Here is a 23,135-nt window from a genome sequence, read left to right on the forward strand (position 1 = left end):
AATTAAACTGTCATAGTATAGGAGAACAGTTCTATTTTGAAGTAATAATCCATTTTTAAAAGTAAGCATAAATGGTTAGCTTTCCCCAAGAGAGGCAAATTAGATGTCTGCTGGGCTCTGTGCATGTGTAGTAGGGGATGATTGACTTACTGGGTTTTTGTTTGTTACAGATAATTTCTGAACATATCACAAAAAATCAACAGCAAATTTGTTAAGTCTGTGAACAATAAAAGCATCCGGAACAGTTAATACTAAAGTCTTCTGTGATCATACGTGAGACAGTCTCACAATGCCAAGCAATTGGGCAATGAAGCATTACACGTTTCCTAACTGAGAAGAGGAATCTAAAGCACATGAAAAAAGAATCCTAAATATGCATTTGCAGTAACAGACTTCTTGTTACCACTCAGGAAAGGGAACCTGAAACCTGGCTCACTTTAACAGTAACAATGGAAAAAAATAATTCAAGTGATTAGAATCATCAGAAAAGGAACTGGGATGTAGATGTATACTGTATACCGTAAGACTTGCCATTTTAGTCCCTGCAGTTCCAAAAGATACTTGAACTAAAAGTCACAGAGAAAAACAACAGTATCCAAAACCTTGGAGAGTCTCTGCAAGGAAAGATTGTGTCAGAGGGGTATCTCCATCTTGGAAAAAATATGCTCCAGTACAGGAATAGAACAAGATATCTCATATTTATAAACAGAATCAATAATATAGATACAGAATAATTCATTACTCATCATGAAAATAAATAGATCTAATGATATAAAATGATTGTGAGTTGGTATAAAACACACAGAAGTCTTTCAAAAGATAGTCAAACCACAGACCATTATGAAGGACAAAAGAGAAATCAGCTTAAAAACTTTCAAAGAGAGGGGCAGAAGATCCTTAAGAAGTTACAAATGTGTTGGCCCAAAACCTGGCCCCATTCCATCATTGTGAAAGCCTCTTAAACCTGGAGTGGCTTTTGCCAGTGTATTTATCAAAACAAGCAAGAGTCTCATCTCATGATATGTTACTTTCCTTTCCAAACTATGCACTGCTGATTCTTGTTCATTTTGCACCATAAGCTTGATCAACTTTTATTCTGGCCTTGGGTATCAAAATTTCCACTATAACTCATTGTTGTCACAACAAGAGCCTCAGGAAGCCAAGACTTGGTTTTCAACATCTTCCCATATTCCTTTTGCATGACCATGGAAAGCAGCTCAACTATTGGCAGTGTAGTATCTCTAGTGGTAGCAGAATTAATAGATCTAAACCTATTTATCTGTAATACTGCTAATTCCTGTTTAAAACATAGCCTTCCAAAATTCATATTGCTCCCACAGCAGTACTACAGACACTTAAGGAAGGGGAAGGTAGCACATACAGACTAGAAAGACAGCCTTGCAGAAATTGTTCAGTCAGTATTTTGCTACTAGGGTGAAATTTAAACAGCAAGTCACAGAAACAAAAAAAAAGGTTTGGATTGGAAGGGACCCTAAAGAACATCCAAGTCTCAATTCCCTGCCCAGAAACAGGGACACCTTCCACTAGGTCAGGCTGCTCAGAGCCCCACCCAACCTGGCCTTGAACACTGCCAGCAATGGGGAAGGCAGCTCCTCTGGGCAACCTCTTCCATAGTGAATCTTCCTAACATCCAACCTAAACCCACTTTCCTTCAGTTTGAAGCAATTCCCTCTTGTCTTATACTATCTGCCCTTGTAAAAAATCTCCCTCCAGCTCTCTTGCACCACCATTTCTGTCACTGGAAGGCTGCCAGCAGGTTTCTCTTGGCCTTTTCTCCAGGCTGCACAACACCAGCTCTCTCAGCCTTTCCTCAATAGGAGGTGCTCCATCCTTCTGATCATCCTGGTTGGCCTCCCCTGGACTCGATCCAACAGCTCCATGTCCTCYCTGTGCTGGGGAACCAGAGCTGGATGCAGCACTGCAGGTGGGTTCTCACCAGAGCGGAGCAGAAGGGGAGAAGCCCCTCCCTCACAGCTGCCCACACTGTTTTTGCAGTCTCAGCAGAAAGCACACACCCTCCCTGTGCACACTGTTTCTCTTACTGGGCTCTGAAACATGTACGTGCACTTTGCAAATCTCATTCACACATTTCTAGATTGCATCTCAAATTAGGTAATAGGCTTTCTTCTCTCCCTCTGGATCAGTGCTGGCACAGAGAATCCCACCCTCTCAAACAAGAAAACCCAGAAAAGGGGGTAACTCAGACTAAAACAATGGCAGGTAACTCCTGAGCATCCCATTCTTACTTCATTCAGTGCAAGACATCAAATACTATGAAACTGAAACTGAAAAGGCATGTTCTTTTCTGCCACGCTTGACGTCAGTAATCTGAAGATACAGGAGTCACTAAGTTTCCTTCTTCGAATGCCCTTCAGAAACCACCACTAAATTCAACCTCATTTAAATAAAGGTTTCCACTGTAGTGGAGCTCTTGCAACAGACACGTAAGGCATTACCCATAATAGGTGAAATAATGCACATAATTCTGCTGTTACCTAACTCACCATAGTAAATTCATACTTTAAAAGGAAAGCTTAAAAGCACTATCATATTTAAGCAATAAGACATAAGAGGGCGTGCACATGCTGTAATAATGACACACCTTAATAATATAAAAGGTATGAAAACTATTATCCTATACTACACACCCTAAAATGCTTCAGCATATATCACATCTACGTATTTAACAAATGAAATTAGGATAGTTAGAAAATATGTCTATTTAGTGGTTGATAAGCTCAAAACGTTTCATTAAAAAAAACCCCACCAAAACATAAAACATTCTACCAAATATTCCTTCTCAGGTAACCATTTCCAACCATTTTTTCCATCATCAAACTACAAATACAGACTATTAAAAAACACTTGCAACATTGAATGCATTCAGATCCTACAAAGAGAGGTTAAAAAAGGAAGAAGAGCGAATGAGAAGAATCTCTTGCTTTCTGTAATTATGAAGTGTTCTTGAAAGCTTAATGATGAATTTTGAAAGACAAGGTGCAAACTTTAAATAAGTTCTTTTTTTTTTTCTTTTTTTTTGTAAACCGCTTCTGCCTTTCCATTTCAACAACTCAAGAAATGGTTCAATAAAAACATTCCACTTAGGTTTTATCTCTGTTAATTCTCAGTTTAAACTCATGGGCTAGAGTTAAGTGGTTTAGCTGAACTCTTACACACAAAACTATTTGCAGTCTAAAGCCAAAGTCAGCACAGAAATCTGACATTTGATTACATTTTCCTTGATTATATCATTGTTCACCTTGGATCAAATTGAAACACTTTGGAAAACGTATTACTGAACACTCACTATTATTGAACTGAATACTATCTACACAGACTTTGCCATACAAAATACAAATAAAATTATGTCTAGGGTAGCCAGAATAAACTAAATTTAACACTGATGTGCCTTTATTTTAAACCAAGATGAAATATATATATTTATTAATTGCATATGATTCCACAGAAGTTATTATTACAAAATGATTTTTTCAGGCATAGCAACTCAAATAGTTACTTTCTTCAGCTAAGGCACACTAGTACAAAAAACTAACATCACCAAACTTTCAAGCTTGATCAAACTTCACAAAATTGTTGTTATTTAATGCATTTCCATTCACTTAATTGCTCTTTGGTTATGTAAAACCGAAACAGTTTTCCAAATCATGTGAAGTTTTCACAGTTGTATTACCAAAACCCAAAGAAAATTGCAGATATCTATTTATTATAATAGTCACTTTTCCAACTACACAGCTGGAAATGCTGCTGAATTTTGGATGAAAGACACTCAGACATGAAATGACCAAAACACACCCTTTTAAGTAACAAGATGAAAGTGTAACAGGAATCAAATCTTGAATTTCAAAATAGAAAACTTCAGATGTGCTTATATAAATGATTCAGCCTCAACCCAAACCAGCAAGTAACTTTTCTGAGTAATTTCTGTTCCTCGGCGCAAATACAATAACTTGCTGTGGATGCTGAAAAGCTGCTCATGCAGAAGTAGCTGCTGAGAATACACATTGGTCATAGGAGCAAAATATTTAAATTGGGGGGGGGGGGGGAGGGGGAATGTACTCTCCACCCACTTTTTGAGAGGTCTTGCCAGTTCCTCTACTTCTTGGGAGAAGGAGATCAAATCCATTATATAAAACATGAAACAGATACGAAAATGTTCCAACAACAAATCTTCAAAATTGCAAATGCCAACAAGTCTCTTCAAGTATATTACCAGGCCAGAATGCAGGAAAATCCTTCTGAAATAAGCTTTCCTGGTATGCAGTTATAGCAAATAATCATGAGGTGATGCCGAGAACTAGACAAATCTGGTATTCAAGGAATGTTAAAAACATCGAGGTCATGAATGCACGCTGTAACTTTAATACTCACTTCTTATCCCACTATTTTGACATTAAATCTAATTCATTCTTCATTCTAAGCTTATAAGCCATGATTTTAATGAACATCTCTCTTGTCCAGTGCTATAATACATGTCAAAAAGGAAACTATAGTTAAAAAATGAAGTGAGGTTGATTCTGCATATGCCATGTACATACCAGGAATATTGCTTCTTTTAAAAATACTACATTATACCATRGATCTTTCAGTAAACTAAAAACATGATCTTCTCTCTTGGATGAAAATTTTTACTTTATTTACTTTTTTTTCAGAATAATGCTTTCTGCACTCCTAGCTGACAGGTAAGCCTAGGAAAAAAACACCAAAATCATAACTGCACTGCGCATTATATTACTAAAAACATATTTGGGTTGGTTACAATCCAATGTAATACAGTAGTTACGCAATCCAACTGTGTCCCACCAGTCTGCTTTGCACACTAGAATGGATTTGTGTTGAACTGCCTTTACTTATATAAAGAGCTAAAACTAAGCTCTGAAGACACAGAGACCAGGGAAGGAGAGGGAGAGGGTATAGTGGGACATGACCAGAAAGTTAAAGCCAATTCTTGTATTAAATTCCCCACAATTTATGGCAGATCGACAACAGAAATACCAGCAGCTCAGTAAAACAGCAGATATTTTATTTGGAGGTGGGAGGTGTGACTACACAGCATGTATTATATTAAAATTGCTTTATTCCTAATTTTATACATATACATACTAGTTGCTTTTGTCCAAATAACTTGGCAGAGATTCAAATCAGAATAGATACTTTCCACAAAAAAAAAAGAATAAAGGTATTTTTGACTTGAGGCTAACCAATATTGATCAGTATYAGGGCATGATCTGCTTTTCTGATCTCCTTTTGTTAACATAAATAAAAGGTAATTTCTCATCAAGGTTAAGGAACCAGTGTAAATATGAGCAAGCAATCTCATGTGGGATATGTGTATGACAAAATCCAGATAAGTTTCTTCAAAAGCATTCATAGTACCTTAGTTAGAAACATAAACCCAAAAAGAAGGGCAGGAAGCAGAGAGCAGGTGGTATTTTAAAGGATACAGCCCTGCAAGATATCTGGTCAGGGAAGCTCTTGAGAACAAATTCCAAATACTACTAAAAAGAAGACCTAGGTGTCAGTGTTCTCTCTCTTTGCCTAGGTTTGCTCCACAGCTGAGACTTAATTATTGCTGGCTGAGCAAGAACTACAAACTGCAAGCATCACCATACAAGCAGCTTTAGCCACAAATAAATCCTGAACTGCCTCATTTCCAAAGCTGCAAACTGAAGCTTCAGAGATTCAACTAGCAGCCAGTTTAAATGCTTCATTTATTACTCTATTATTAATAGAGAAATAAAATTCCATTTTAGTTTATGCTGGTATCCATGACAGCTAAATAAAAGCACCTGTTTAAGTGATGCTTTGACAGTGCGTCCTTGAAAAACACAGACACTGCAACCAAACATACCCAAGAGAGGTCTCTCTTAGCAACATTAAATAAAGCTCTGACACTTCATGGATCAGCTGCACCATTAACACTCATCTGAAAAATCTACCACTTCAGAAGATTTGGGCCTCCATTTGCTTATTTCTGACATTCACAAAGCAATGAAGACAGAGAAAGAAAAGGTTTTGCCAGGAGCAGTCCAGTTACACTGCCGGCAAAACTACGGGTTCCACATTTGGGATCCATTACAAGAAGCCATGCTGATGGCAGAACCCCACTCAGGAGAATTTCAGTCAAAGACAAAAACCCTTCACTGGTGGCTAGCCCCAAAGTAAGCACTTACAAACTACATCTGAATACATTACATTTTTCTTCTTCCATTCAATTCAAAACCTTTTTTGCATATAAAAGTACATTATTTCCTTACACTTTGACCTTATTATGACAAAACCCAAATTACTGTTACAACAAACATATAGCAAATTATTATTTATTGATTAGCTTTTGCAAAAATAAAATTCTTCAGTAATATTCTCATAGTCATTTACCAAACCATACTGAAATCAGGACCAGATTCATACCAGAAATTATTAAATATCACATYACTAATAATAAAAGAGAAAGAGGGCCATCTAAATAGCCTAGCCACCTTTTAGATCTTCTAACCTGCAAGTTCATTCATAAACTTCTTTTTCTAAACGCCATGTTTTGTATAAAAAACCCCAATTTGTTACATATAGACAACAGTCCCAAAAAGTTGTACAATAAAAACTGAGTATATGAAAATGGTTCTGCCAATTCCGTGCAATCAGCCAAAAGCCAGCACCAACATGCTGTATTGAAACAATATTAAGTAGCCTTTGCTTTATAAACAAACAAAACAACACCCCAACCTCAGGATTCATAAACTGAGCTCTGTTTGAGACTTCAGTTAGTGTTGGTGCTGGAGGCCAACATGCTACTCTTGAATAAAAAAAAAAATCAAAACATTTGGTAATAAGCTTCCATGTCCTCTCCCAAGGATTCTGCATGGCACAGCCTCAGTCAGACACTGAAGCACTGGAATCAGCTGCTTTCTCCCCACTCCTGTGTGGATGCTGTGTATGCCTGGAGCACACTTCCCTCTGCCCTGAATGGAGCACAGAAATCAGGAGTTACACCAATGGAAACAGCAAAAAGTCTCTGCAATGATCTTTCTGCTTGGCTTCAAACTGGATAATGCAATGATAAAACGAGCTGTGGCACACAGCATACACAAAATTGTGAAGGATTATCATGAGGTTTATTATTTTTTGTTGTTTGGTGAACACAACTAGGACACACCTTTTATAATTTGTTATGAATAAGTACTTACACTGCATAGACTTGAAAAAAGTTTTCAAGTTTAAGAAGYCAAGCTTTAAAACCACGAAGATTATTCAAGCCAGCAGAAGAAACCTGCATCAAGACACAACAAGGTTGATGTAAAGTACAAACTAAAAGGTCAGTCAAATTGAGGAGTTGGGGGAATATAACAATTTACAAGTACTACTGATTAGAAACTCTTAGCATGAAAAGTATCAGCTTTAACAAAATACAAACCATTAACAAATCCGTTCAGCAAAAGAAGTAAAATACCCCTTATTTTCCATTATCTGTTTTCCTGAACTATTAGAAAACATTCCAAAGTGATTTACAGTCATAGGAATCAACTTCACAGATAAATTATTTCTCGATTCCCAGAACACATTCAACGACCCAGTTCAAGTTTCACAATCTTGTATCCAGCCCAATAGACTGTGTTTGATTAGATGCACATCATCTGCCTTTCTGCTCCTTCGCACAACCCCAGAAAGGATTGCTTTGTGACAACTGGACATATGGTTATAAATTCAACACACAACAGTCTTGCTTGCTGGCTTTCTCCAAAACCACACAAATTCTCAGCTCCCGGCACAAACACTCAGGAAAACCAAACCAATCAAACAAAAAACCCAGAAACGTCAGTCAAAAATTGTCTAAATTACAGCCCTTCAAAAGTAAAAGGAGTTCCAACTTCTTACAGAAAGCTGACAGATATCTGTAATAAGGAGCTGAAACAAAACATAGGAATTTTAAACAACAAACTGGTAAATGGTTCTGAGGCAATTCAGTGGTTTTCTGGATTGTTACATTTGTCCAGTTCTCTCTCTCTCTGGTATTTACAGGAAGATGATCCAATGGTGACAAAGTTTGCTGTACTTAACAGTGAGGACAAACACCTGACAATCTCCCTGGAGACCAGGTCGCATCTCCCGTGGTAATCCACACAGATTTCCTCATTCATCACCATTCTGCTATCCCAGTGTGGTACCTTTCCATGGCTCTCTCTGCAGAGAAGCAGGCACACAGAGATCTGGGGCTTTTTACATTAACAAAGCCAAAAAGAACCTCAGGAGATGATCCAAGCAATTCTCCTTTCCATGCCATACTATTAGCCTCCCACAAGCAATTTCTCATTACAGACAAATAACACAGCTCAAAATTTTCATTTTAAGCAGCCTGAGCTCCATCAATTTAAACATTTACTACTGTTTACACCAAATCTCCTTTGAGAGAATCCATTCACTCACCATATTCTCAAAGGACAAAGAGAACAGTTTAACCTCTTCATTTTATTTATCTGTAGTCTCCTCATGGCCAAACTCTGGCCATCTCAGAGTTTAGTGCTTGCCTTTTTTCACAAGCTAAACTTCCTTGATTCATGCTGAGCTCAACACTGCTTGTGGAGAAAACAGGGACAAATGCAGACACCTGTACACGACTTAGACAGGTACAGTCATCTGCCCACGGCACAAGGAACAATTGTAAACAGGAGTTTTGTATTATGACAGATCTGGATGTGACACTGCACACAAATACATCTCATTTAATTTCTGTGTGGCTGGGTCAACATAAAAACAGTGCTATAAAGCCAGAATGAGCAGCACTCACAGGCTTTTTAACTGACTTAAAAATGTACACTGGTTTGTGTCTTTCCAGATAAACTGCTCTTTCGTTGCTTGCATTTGAAATTTATATTGGTGTGTGTTCATACAGAATTATTCTGAAATAATTTTCAGTGATGGTGTCTTGGGTTGATTTTTGTGCCAATTTTGTTCTGTATTCCTTTTCCGTTGGCATATACACCCAAAAAGATGTTTATATCTTTAAATGTAACCCGGAAGAAGGAGCAGGAGCTGCTGGGAAGGCGGCACAGACAGTTTAAAAGCCAGCGCTGCCACGCAATCYGGGCTTTTTGAGCTCAGCTCTCGCTCTGTTTCTCACCGTGGGAGTCCTTGCTTGCTGCATGCAGCGGAGTTACAGTGTTGCAGTTTCRGCTAGCTCAGTTTGTTAGCTTCAGCGGCTTTTCCTCAGACAGACCCTGCTCTGCGTCTCCTGCGATTCTGCTACTGGAGCAATCCCGCCGGGAGAAAAGCCGCACGGCACCATCTTGTCTGGGATTCCGGAAGCAAACCGGGCTGGCAGCAGAAACACACCGAGCCCTCTGATCCGTCCACAGGGAAGAAAGGACTGTGGTACAGCGGKTTTTTTTGGGTTTTCTTTTTGCCACTGTTACGGGAACGGCCACGTGGGTTTTTCTTTTGTTTCTGTTCCCRGGGACGGAGTCGCCATCTTGTCTGCGCTGCGTGGCGAGCTTTTTGAATATCTGACGGTTGCTCTTTGTCTGTGTCCTGCGATCTAACGGTTACTCTTTATCTGTGTCCTGTGGGCACTGTGTTTAGTTAATAAGCTACCTTTTTATTTCTCTTCACTTTTTGCCCAGCATCTATTTCTTGTTGGTGGGGAAAAAATTATCAAATTTATTTTCATTTCAGAGGAAACGTTTCTCTGTAACGTTTTTCTCTGAAAACATTGTCTCAAAACCGAGACAGATGGCTAGTCCAAAGTGGAATAGGTCACCTAGACTAAAGAACTTCCTCTGATGTTAAGGACATGCTCAGTTATTCAAAAACATGTGTCGCTCTCCAGTCATGTCTTGACCTCATCATAACTTTCATGTACAAATTAATGTTTTTGGACAAACACAAAGCACATCCTATTCATAAAACTGAAAATAGGCTATTCATAAAACTGAAAATAATTAAAACCATAATTATTGCTCATAATTTTTCCTCTCACATATGAAACAATAGGATTTCTGCTCTTCAGTTTTCGTTTGTGGAGATACAGACCATTTTCATCTTGTGTATTTGAGATACATAGTGCTCTCCCTTTTTAGTCAAGAGTATTTCAAGAGCCTTTTTTTTTTTTTTAAACAAGGAACATCAAAAATATCTAATAATCAAAATTCAGAGCCTTCAGGAAAAGCAAGGTCTTCAGGAGACTTATCACTTGCCTTACACCAAGTCTGTAAGTTATAAGGTGGAAATACCAAGACACCTGCAGCATTTTGTAAATGTTACAACACCACATGGCTTAACTGAGGGTCTCAGAAACTACTCTGCAGACTGTTAAACTAAAATCCCACAAGCAGGACTTAGAAGTCCACACTGCAGTCTTTTGTCTGATTTTTAAACAAGATGAGAAAAATTTTTGGAGAGGTAAGAAAGACACTGGATCGCACACAAAGCTTAGGTGGACAAGACCATCTCACCCAGTCAAGTACTATCTATGGAGATGACAGATAGGAAGAATGAAGAAAACCAAGCCAAATAATTCTGTGATTCTTAAAACATGCACTCCTTAAGAAAGCTTGTAAAAACAGCTTTCCCCTCCAGAAGTTCTGAGAAGAATTTAACTTAAAATAGAAGTGAGTGGATCTTAAAACACCTTGATAGATGCAAAAAAGGCTACACTTCAATACACTCCACTGAAAGATTAGAGAGTTGAAATAGCTGAAATTCCAAAAGGATAAAACCAAGGATAAAACCAGGATATAACTGTTTTACAGCACAACATTATTGTAAAATACACCATATTTATGGCACTCGACGATGTCTAGCGGAGGGTAATAAGTTAATGTAAACTGAGTCCAGAAGCACACAGGCAAAAAAAAAAAAATCACTGTAGTTTTGCCATTAGATACCTGTTTTCCACTAACTGCTGAAAGCACCTGCTCTGTAATATGAGGATGAAAACAACACAATGCACTTGTAAGCGCTACACTGAGCTCTGCCAGCCAGTTGTTCACTAAAGAATTACATATGTAATGACTCTTGAGAGGTAAAAAAAGTTGGAGGGGAAAGAGAGGCAAAACCCCCTCACCAACCCGAAACCTCTGCAGCTGACCAAGTGCACTGAAGGTTAAATGAATGCTGTATACAACTTTTTATTCAGATCCTTAAAAGCATTTATGTTTGAGAAAAATTGGCTTACAGATCAGGTAGCTAAGACTGAAGCATTTAAAGATTAACTCCCTTAAAACTTTAATCACTTCAGGCCTTAACTGTCTAATCTGCAACCCCAGTTGGCTCTTCTGTCTTATTTAAAATAAGTAGTAAAATGTTCAAGCATCAGATTTTTTTCTCAGAAAATATGCCTTACATATTACATTTAGGTGGCAAAACAAAAATAATATTGAGAGATCTGCACTTGAATTTGAAAAGTATTGCTACTGACTGAACGTGTAATGATTTCCAGAGACTCTGCATTGGAAATTTCCAGAAGTTTAGGAGTTCTTTGAAACTTTTCTACTTTAAAACCTGGCCTACTTCTAAATGTATTCAATTCAGTGCAGCTTTGAAGACAAATGAGCTGGGTTTTGGTGAGGTTTTTTTGACAGCTTTTTTCTCTTAAGTCCAACTGTGAAGTTCCAACAGGAGTAAATATCAGTTAAGAGGTAAGAGGTAGAGCTGTAACTCATCAATTATGTATGTCAAAATGAAGAAATCTGAAAAAGACCAATTAGGTCAGTCAAAAAAAAAAAATACATATATAATTCAAATTACCATTCTTTACTCTCACTTGTTTGGGGTTTTTTTCTAACTAATCTCAGTTTAGTTAGAATTTGAAAGTCAAATCCAAGTTTTCATAAAAGACATACTTCTCATCAATTTAAGAGTTTATATCCAAAGCCAATCAAAGCGGCAGAAATGCAAAGGCTCTACACAAAGGAGGAATAAGATGACTCCAACACCAACTCCTCCCTTAGAAGGAAGCAGGCAACCCTCCAGATCCCAAAGGGGTATGTGCAGCCTTTCTTTCTCTCTTATTCTCATAACACATGTAATTGGTCTTCAAATGGTTGTATTAAACAGTAGTTTTTACCAAATAAAAATAAATTTTATAATTTAGGTAGTTATTTGGATAGGTGATTATCTTGTCTAGAAATATATGTTAAYTTCTAAACTTGCACATACTTGAAATGCAAATTACTAAATCATGACACTACTGCTACCACCACCACCAGTTACAGTGGGAAACTTCCTTCCCTGCTACTTGCAAACTGCAGAAACACATTATATCCAGTTTAAATTTAAGACAATTCTAGGTATGACTTTCATTGGCCTCATTAAGATTAAGCCTCCCAACACTGAGTAATACAGATGACACTTAGTTTAGCTAATTTAGCCCTGGGACAAAAATTACTTTACATTGCAAAGTGTAACATTGCATACCAAAGCTTCCTCTGATGTATAACTAATTATGATTGTCTAGAAAGTTACATAGTGGAATTAAAACTGGATTAGAAATGAGGAAAATATGCAGAAATGTAAAGCTAACTCATTCAACCAACACACATTCTCAAGCATGCCTTCTACAAGCAAGAACAAGAAGTTTGACTATCCTAATTTTAAACTGCTCTATATGTCTCAGATGAGTTTTCAGGATTATTTTCACACTTAAGTCACATCTGAAACAATTTCTCTGAAACACACTATGGAGAAGGATACCCAAACATGTTTATTTAAAATATCATGGGGGCAGCTACCAGATTGGGATGTTCTAACTGCATTCTTTCAAAATCCAGTGATTTAAATTATTTTCTGAGCCAAATACTTTATTGACTTTAAGAATGAGTATAAATCTCTCTTTACCTCTCAAAGCCAGCTTACTTCCACAAAAGTGGAAGTCCATGGAAGTCCAAAATCACTCTGATTTGCATTTTTCAATAAATTGCAGATGGACTGCTATTTGTCAGTAAACTGAAGATGCTGATTCTAAACTGAAATTGTTTATTTTATTTCTTGTGAATAGCCCACAAAAGGTTCTAGCAAATGAGGAAGTATTGCTTCTGAAGTAACACTCAACATATATGATATACAATATTAAGAAATATCATACCTTCTTCACAGTTACATCACACAATTTAACAAATGATCAAAAAGTCTTCAGGCCCTTGGTAGCTACTGTAACTATCAATAATCCATGAAAAAAGACTTCACAGCAATTTGCAGGTGGCTTATGAAAGTTTCTGCATTCAGTTAGGAAGAGAACAAAGCTAAAAGCTGTGAAGCTTTTAGTGAAATGGCAAATGCAAAGAGTGTAAGGTTAAGAAATATCTCTTTGGGTAGCTTGAGGGGATGCAGACAAGTAAGAGGTCTACAAAGACACAGCGACCAAGACCTACAGATAGCATCGTTCCCTCAACAGAGACTCATGGCTTTGCTCATCACTGACAACCACACGATACTCAAGTCATTGAACAAGACAAATTAAAGTACTTGACTTGAATAAAGTTAGAGTATATTTCTTTTGAATTTTGGACAATGTGTTTACCCCCAGTTTCATGTGTTTGTGACCATAACACAGCTATCATGCCTCTCACATAAAAATAAGACACAGCTTAAGTGACTCTTAATCCTTTAATACAGAACACATATACACCAAATACAACATCCTTCAGCGAAATTCAAACTGCAATTACATTTCAGAATGACCCAATTCTCTACATATTTGTGTCAAATTACCAAAACTACAAATACCGTCAAAGGAGAAATTGGGTCTTCACCTTCCCTAGAGAAGATGCTCCCAAAATGATCCCTTTTCACTTAGTAAAGGGCAGGTCCAGCAGGCACAGTTTTTCCCATGGGAGCCTGTTTTTCAAAGCTGGGCTCAACAAAAACAAAGAATATTATTTTATATGGTTTTATTATTTAACTTTAAAATTATGTGCACAACTCCACTCTTTACATTATCTTAATTTATGTCTCAGAAATCTGATCACATCAATTCAAGCCCAGAAGGATGGGGGGCATACAGGGTAGGGCAAAGAGAAGAGCCCTCCAAAAAATCAATTTTTATCTATCAGTTTTTGGCTGGAGCTTGGACTAATGGCATCTCTACAACCTACAGAGACCACAAGAGGTCCAAGAAGGCATTTTCCATTCTATAGCTTAAAAATCTGAAGGGTTGGGGTGTGCAGAGGTATTTTCTACGCTTTCCCTCTTGTCTTGTTTCATACAATGCCATTAACAACACGAATAGGAAAAAAACATTAAATCATTTATGGACACGGTGGAGTTCTGATGCTAGAGGTTTTTAAGATGAGACTGGACATGCTTCCTTTTCCATGAAAGGCTGGACCACATCACATTTGCAGCTTCTTTTCAACCTGGGCTGTTCTGTGATCCTGTATCTGGGAACATATCATCCATTACGTGCAAATAAAAATTACCCCATTCAACCTATCTTATTTGAAAACAAAAAAATTAAAACCCCACAAATATCCAAATTCTCAGACAAAGAATTCACTTTAAAAAAGAGTTGAGAGGGGTGAGGGGGTCAGTCGGATACTGAGATTGTCACCAGTAATCAGCTGAAGATTTTCACAGCAGGAGAATCACCTTTGACAGAAGACAAGATTCAAACATCAAATCTCCTTTCAATCCTATTATTAGGAATGCAAAACTTTGGCCTTTTTCCTTCATGAGAACACAGTGAAGACAGTTTGACATGTTTTTCAGATACCAACTGTTGCTCTTTTTTCCATTTAACAAGAACCATATCATTCCACAAGGATCTTTCGAAAGAGAGGAAGTACATATTTTAACTCAAACCTCTCATAGAACTAAGTGCTATTAATAGATGTCTCTCTTCAGTCTGATATACATTTGTAAACTCTTCTATTCGTACTTTTTCTCCTGCATCTCTTTTTCGTAAAGATTTACCTGTAATCCCGTTAATGATAGCAAATCTGCCCTTAAAAGGTGACAAACAGAACATGGTAATACAGCTTTACTTCTTTCCTTTCCATGGATTAATGTTGCTTCTTGTTAGACTTATCCAAAACCTTGGAAAAAACTTCCTGCCAAAACCTGACTTTTGTAAGTGATTAATACTTGATCTCTTTAGCATCTCTAACTCCTCAACCTTCATTAACTAAAATTTTATTTACTACACTTGGACAGCACATCAAAATTTGACTGATTCTGCCATCTGGCTAAGTTGATGTTCTTAAATGGTCAGATTTTGTTTTATCTGGGAAGTTTAAATTCTTGATGGCTTTGTCTAATGAGTCATCTAAGAACTAAGACAGACATAAAAATCTTCCTTTAGAAAGGTGTTTCTTGCAGTGCTAAAATCCTACAATTAAACTTACATGGGAGGTAGCACCTGGGCACGGATTAAGATCCACTGCCTTCAGAGAAGCTGTGCTTATTTATTTCATATCATCCCTGGGAGTCAACCCGTTGCTTTCTTGGAGCTAGGGTAAGGAAGATTTGTGTGTGACAGTGTAAATCTTACCATGACTCAGCCTCTGTGGTTGTTTGAGGCAATATCAACTCTGCTGGTTGAACCTCAGATCTTCCCCCGTTTCAGCACAGGCCTGCATTGCCAAATGTGGTGTTATGCAAGTGCCCCACAGAGGCTGCAACTCCCCATCACGTGTGTGAGCAACCATGCTCAGCCCAGTGATGAGTGCATGGCCAGCCCTGAAACACCAGGCTGGTGCCAGCTGTGAAGAAATGAAACCACAGTGCCTGAGAAAACGAGCGCCCAGTCGCGTACGCCAGCTCAGTGAGCAAATGTGCCTCTGCCACACCAGAGAGAGAGCAGCAATCACCAGAAGCCTGCCCTTCCTTCAGGGAGAACACAGCACATGGCGATGGCATGTTACGGCTCAGCAAGGAGCTCAACACTGGCTGACAGGTACCAGACTGGCAAAAGTTTGCTCTGTTTGCTTTATCTGTGCAATAAACTCAGTGCAGAGCCAGTGGCTTTGTCCTCTGCAGCTGATTTTACCCCACAGTACAAAGACTTCTATTGCAACATTTCCTACAGCCCATCTCCTCCTCTAGCTCATTCTGTCCCAGAAGTTGCTAAGTTCACGGCAGTAAAAGTTTCACTCTGATTTCTCAGAAACCTATTTCAGAATATGACCACAGTCCTTCATTTCTCTTCAGAATTTTTAGAGATAGATATTGAGYGAATCCCTGATCCAGATGAGCAAGATATACTTTAGCATTGCATCCCACAATATGAGATCAAGGGAAAGAAGCAGCACCTTGGGAATTCTCTATTTAAAATAGATCCCTGCACATCAGCCTTGCTTACCATTTTAATCCATTCAGTTTATTGGGTTTATATTAATTTCTTTTTCAATCTACAATACACAAATACACATTTGTAATTGTTTGAATGTGACAATGAAAAGTGATTTGCCCTCTGAAGGATGATCACAAAACACAGCAGCACAAATAAACTTTTCTTTAAATACACTGTTTCTAGATTTGCAGCAGACATTTTCTAATATTCTAGGAATATTTACTTATCTGTGCACACCAGAACGAATTATCTTTGTTCGGTACCATTATTCTTAATGCTATTATCTATGCCCGCTACTCACACAATTTCTACCCATTCCCTGTTGGGTAAAATAATACAGATCATTACACGAAGGCAGATGCATATTCCAACTGCACCTGAAAGAAACTCTAGAAACTGCAAAATGTAGTGCAAACTCACCAACTCTATTCCCTGCGGAAAAGGAGTGTCTTCCCAGTCCTTCTGGGGAAATCTTTGTATTATTTTCCCCAAACCTTCTGTTGGTCCTGCTGAAAGACAAAATTCGATTACTTAAAGGCAAACTGTTGGAATCAAAATCACCACACATTTGAGAATATTTTCAGAATATATGTAATATTAGTAAGTTTTTCACCACAAGAGGCAGAACAGGCTCCTCAAATGTGTCTTGTAAGTCATATAAAAAATACAATCCTAACATTTTCCAGCAGTAACATAAGGAGTCAATACATGAAATGAAGCCATGAGCTGCATCGAGTTTTTGCCTCTCATGAATATTTTCAAAATAACAGACAATATTGATAATTCCAGTCTCTCTCAACAAACAACAGTGAGTTAAAAACTAATATTAAATGGCTAAAGTTATATTTAAAAAAGAAAGCAAACATTTGTCAACAAGCAGTTCTCCAAAAGAAGCCTACACATTGAAATAAGTCTACAGATTAAAACTTCATACGGTTTATCCAGGACACACTAGTTCCTTGCCASTATTTCTCATTGGTTTTCCTAAGTCAGCAGTGGTTTTCCACAGAAAGATGTGAAGAAAAGCTGGCAATTTCTGTTAACTTTTCTGATGCAACTGTCTTCTTTTTTCACACGTTCCTTTTTTTAGAAGCAACAGTGCTAAAGATAGATTTTGGAAATACCACGAATACACAACTGCAGCACTGCATCATCCTGAATGGTATAGGAATGCAGGTACAAACAGGAATTTTGTTCTTCACCTTCTCAAGTCCTGCAGTAAATATTGACACAATCATACCTTTTTTTTTTTTTTTTTTTAAACCCCTGAATTTTAGCTCTGGGATACACCACAAATGAACAAAGTAAAAGTGAAAAGCAAGGTGAAAAGATTCTTATATCATTGAATCATAGAATATCCTGTGTTGGAAAGGACTCAAAAGGATCATCAAAGCCCAAATTACTGCGCAGCACCATCCCCAAGAGTCATACCACATGTCCCACGGTGTTGTCCAAACACTGCTTSAAATCTGTTAGGCTGCTGTTGTGACCACTGCCCTGGGGAGCTGTTCCAGTGCCCAACAACCCTCTGGAGCCTTTCCCTCATAAATATCCCATCTGAATCTTCCCTAACTCAGCTTCAGGCCATTCCCTGTGGCCCTGTCACTGTCACCACAGAGCAGAGATCAGGGCCTGCCCCTGCGCTTCCCCTCATGAGGTTGTTGAAGGAGGTCTCCCCCAACTGCTCCGGGCTGAACAGACTAAGTGCCCTCAGCCACTGCTCCTAAGGCTTCCCCTRTGGATCCTTCACCATCCTCGTGGCCTCCTCTGGACACTCTCTCATGGTTCAATGGCTTTTCTGTGTTGTGGCATCCAAAGCTGCCCCCAGCACTCGAGGTGAGGCCACCCAAGCCCAGAGCAGACCAGGACAATCCCCTCCCTTGCCTGGCTGGCGATGCTGTGCCTGATTCCCCCAGGACAGGGATGTCCCTCTGGCTGCCAAGGCACTGCTGGCTCACGTACAACTTACCATCAACCAAGACCCCATGCCCCTTTCMACAGGGTGGCTCTCCAGGGTCTCGTTCTCCAGTTTGTCTGTACATCAATGGGAAAGTCAAAATTTGCAACCATGTTAAGTATCTTTTAATAGCTGACCCATCATATCCAACTGAATAATCTTTCACAAAATTTTGAAACTAAAAATTAAAATTGTTAAACATTTTCGTGTCAAATTCTCAAAGCTGTACTCCGATATTATGAAGCAGTTCAATTTATCTATTAGTAKTAGCAGTCCATATGTGTTGCCTCCTCTGCAGACACCCAAGCAGCAGCAATGAATACATTACTCCCCTGACTTTACCATAAAAAACAATTTTCAGTCTGACACAACTCAAGTCTGCTAGCATAAATCAGTGTTACGCTGGGAAAAAAAAAGGCCTCCTCTAAGCTTCCTGCTMCTTTACAGTTTGAGCTATCTTAAAACCCACACTACATCTTCCAAGATTTTTAGGCGGAACCAGTGTGATGGGTTAGTAAGAAGCATTTTCTCCAGTTTGTGCATATTAACACTTAATATTCTGTGATTGAGGGTTGATGAGAGGCCAACAGCAAGAAAGGGCAGAAGGACTGAGATGAACAGAGATATCCAGACTTCCTGGAAAAGGAAGTATCAAAGAATTACAGCAGCAAACAGTCCCTGCTATGTGTAAGCTCTCTAAGTTTCTCTGTGGAAACACAGGGGACTTTTAAAAAAACTCTGAATCCAGTTCACAAAAGATTGAGACCTCTGACACAACCAACTACACTTATAAATAATGACATCCAGGAAAGTAACTCAAAATTTCTTCTATTTCATCATGTTCTAAAGCTATCCATCCTTCTAGTTCTCTTTTTACTTGACTGCTACAAAGATCCTCCCTACATTACAGTATGGGAGATCCTTTTAATTCAAAATGAAGAGATGTACTTTTTCTTTTTTTTTTTTTTTTAGAATAGAAACATAATGGTGAAGCATTGCCTTGTATGACAAGGAACACAAATTGTCTCCATCAAGTTATAGAAAGCAAACTTTTTTTTTTTTTTTTTTTTTTTTTTCCAACGGAGGGGAAGGTTTATTTTTTTTAATATTCATTCCTTTACATCAAGAGGTTGTCAGGTTTGTTAGAATACTCTCCTTAGAAGGCTGGCCCCCAGTGTTATACCTTAATGCACATAATCAATTTTGTTTTCAAGGATTCTAAATGTCCATAGGAATTTACCTGAAGAAAATGATGTAGCTCTGAACATTTTCTGAAAGCCAGACTGAAATTCTTAGGTGCTTGAACTTGCACTTCAAGTCACCTCTGGGATCAAAGAGAAATCACTCCACACACATGGAGCATATCCCTCCAAGAGGTGCAGCAGGATGTCCCTCCTTATGTCCCCAGAACTGGCCTGCTTACACTGCTGGGAATACACCTAAAAACCAAAAATGCTTTCTATGTGCCTCTAGTTCAAGTGCAACTGATTCAGTATACAAGTTCTCAAAATTTTTGAAAATGATCCTTTCCAGAACAGCTCATAGAAGCCTCAAAAGCATCCCACGTATTAAACAGTTAAACTTAATGCCCACAGCAGTAAAGATGAATCTTCAGAAAATCATCAACTTAAATACAGACAAAGATTAAAATATTTTAAAAGCTTATGGAACAATACTTGAAGGATGCATCATAGAAATGCAATATTTTAAAGGGAAAAAATGAAGTGAATAGTTCTGTGTTCAAGATACGAGTAAAGTAAGTATTCACACCCATCAGATATGAGTGGGAAAAAAGCAAAACAAAACACCAACAGAAAAAGCACTGTTAATCCTTCCACAGAACAGTCCTGTGATAGAGATTTACAGATCTACTTATATTGCATAAAATATAACTATTTCACATTATTTCTTAAGTTGACTACAGTACAGATAGATGGGAAACACCCTTTCCATCCCACCAAAATTCAGCTTGGTTTGGGGGGGATAGTTGCTTTTGATTTTTTTAAATGAATCTGCACTCCTTCAAATTTATGGCAGCTCTTCAGACTCAGAGTTTTCTATGTTTCCAATCATAAGGTAGAGTTCACTGTAATTTGATAAATCTGAAAAAAAAAATTATTCTTCTCAATTACAGAAGATACAGAATTGCATGTTGCCCTCTTTGTGAAAAGTTTAGACTCAGGAGCACTTGAAAGAATCTGATGTGCAAGGAAGACCCAGCAGCTGCACTTCTATTTAATAATAAAGCAAATCCAGTAGAGTATGCTCACCACATTTTCCTAATACTTTTTGCTGCAATTACTGTTGTTTATCTGTGGACATTTTTCAGYCCATCGAGTAACATGACAGCAGAATTGAAGTAAGTCCCTAAATCCCATGGCTTGGGGTGAGGGGGTATGGAGACTATCTGCCTTCAGCTGACTTTTATTAAATCATCCAGCATAGCAGTTTTCAGCATAGCAGTTTTGTGTGAAGATAACAGATCATTCAAGAGGTGGCTGCAACTCAACACCCAAGTGACTTTGCATTCTTGACTGCTTTAGCACAACAGGAAGAAAGAGAAAAAATCAGATCATGGGATTTCAACAACTCTCCCTTGTTTCAATATATGCTACTGATAACTACTGACAACTGCAAAAATATCAAGGTAACATGAGGAAAAAATTTAAAAAGATAATTCAGATTTTCCCATTAATAACTTCAGATTGTGACCACATTCCCTTCACTCTGTATCTAGTCTCCTTCCAAGCCCCTTTTATTAATTCTTAACAGTAAAAGGACATTCCTTGGTTATACAAGTGAAATTTCTATTAATTAATTAATTATTAGCTAATTAAACAAATGTGACACCACATCAAAAACATGCACACAGTGAACAGAAGTAGTAACCTCCTCAGCTAGTGACTGATAGTATCTGCTTTATAGAYGTACCAAGATTTCTGAGGTTTTAAGAATATTAGGAAGAAGTTCTCCCTGGAAGGGCTGATTAGACATCAGAACAGACTGCCCAGGGAGGTGGTAGAGTCTCCTGAAGGTGTTCAAGGAATGACTGGACATGGCACTCAGTGCCATGGTCTAATTGACATGGCAGTGTTGGGTCARAGGTTGGGCTTGATGGTCTCAAAGGTCTTTTCCAACCTAGTTGATTCTGTGATTCTGTGAACTATCACTCATTAACACTGACACTTGTTTTTAAACTGGAAAAATAGTTTATTCCAGTGTCAATGGCTTCAGCCAGCCACAGCCAGAAGGTAGGGCCTTTGGATCATCAATGAAAGAATTTTTGTTTTCTGGTATCCTTTCAAATAGTGGGCAAGCTGCCCAAAAACATGGTGGAAAGCCCATGGCTAGCACTGATCCCTGAACTCAAACCAATCAGACAGAAGCCTCTGGAGGTTTCTGAAACCACTTAAACTCAAATGCACTAAAGAGATCACTCAGACAACAAACTACTTAATACAGCATTTGTGTGTGTGAGCTGAGCATAGGCAATCACTGCGCATTAACAGTGTGTTCCACGTAAAACAGGAATTGCTCTCATTACTAATTATATACACAAAACATGTCTGGCAGTAACAAGAGACATATTTCCAACAAAACTACTGGTATTATTATTATTATTATTATTATTAAACACTCATATTGTTATCTTAATCAACTCATTCCTACAAAAGTGAAATTATTCCTACATTTCAACTGAAGTATTTTGCAACTTTGTTCTTTCATTTTGTAGTGAAGTTTTCTCATATAAAGTGAAGTACAAAAGTTGTACTTCATTGCAGCCATTTTCTAAAGTATAATTTCACACCTACAGCAATGAATTGCATTTTCATTTTCACTAAAGGTGCCAGGTTAAAATAATCATTATCATCCTCATCCAATAGTTTTTCTACCTTTAATATGGCTTAACTCTTTAATCCATTAAGAATCAAAGTTGACCACAAAACAAATTAGGCTTCAAATTTTTAGACATTACGTTCTTGTCCCTATACAGTACATACACAGGGAATTGCCCAAGACCAAACCCCAAATTTCAGCCTGTAACAATTCTGAGCAAGCAGTCTGTAACTTAAACTACTAAGGGTAAAAAAACTACTAAGGGTAAACTACTAAGGGAAAAGTAACTTTTTTCCCCAGCTACCTTCTTCTGATCTGCCCTCTTTCTCCTTCTCCTTTTCCCATCTTTTTCTTAAACAGTACAAACATGCAACACATTAATATTCTGGCATAATTTGCTGGTTCCTGAACCCTAGTCCCCTAAACTCCCTTCTTATATAAATCTTTCCCCATGAAAGGTCACATGCCATCTCTTGCTTGCCCTTGAAATTCCAGAAGCAAGCTGTTAATGCAACTTACTCCAAATTAATGAGGACTATGATAAACTCTTTCTTTTCACTTACAAACCCCTGATGAAAATGCATTTGAGCACTAAGTGTTGTTAACATGCAAAGCTTTGAATGGAAGCATTTTGGTGATCTGTTACAAAAGGTTATCATTTTCAGGCTTGAAGAAGAAACACGTAACTGATCACATAGAAAGCATATCAGTAGTTATGCCATGGAAAATGGTTTAAAACTACCACTATTGATCCTACATGTAAAGGTATTAAATAATTTCAAGTACGCAGAAGTAAAAATTCACATATTCAGTTAGAAATACTGTCAGTGTGAAATATACACAGACAGGTGGTAGAACACAGTACCTCTGATCCTTTTCAAAACAGGACCTAATGCTAAAGACATCACTAAAATCTGCTGTGAAATCCTTTTCATATCAAAGTTCTGAACTTGAAAGCAGCAAAACTTTTAAACTATTCAGGATTCTTGTCACTTTTAGGTGTTTTGGAAATGCTATTCATGG

General features: G+C 37.9%; 1 protein-coding gene across 9 annotated transcripts in view; it reads right to left on the reverse strand.

Moving 5' to 3' along the window:
* SBF2 (SET binding factor 2) overlaps positions 1 to 23,135 on the reverse strand; it is a 226,965-nt gene that overhangs the window by 164,588 nt on the left and 39,242 nt on the right. For 7 of the 9 annotated variants that reach the window (XM_057369737.1, XM_057369739.1, XM_057369733.1 and 4 more), the window contains exon 2: positions 16,739 to 16,827. In XM_057369737.1, coding sequence (XP_057225720.1) covers positions 16,739 to 16,827 — 89 coding nt within the window. The remainder of the gene's footprint in view (positions 1 to 16,738; positions 16,828 to 23,135) is intronic. The other 2 variants (XM_057369734.1, XM_057369731.1) reach the window with 1 other exon arrangement.

This window comes from Malurus melanocephalus, unplaced genomic scaffold, assembly GCF_030028575.1.
Source record: "Malurus melanocephalus ecotype Western Australia unplaced genomic scaffold, MMel_1.1 scaffold_114, whole genome shotgun sequence".
In the NCBI taxonomy this organism is placed as follows: domain Eukaryota; kingdom Metazoa; phylum Chordata; class Aves; order Passeriformes; family Maluridae; genus Malurus; species Malurus melanocephalus.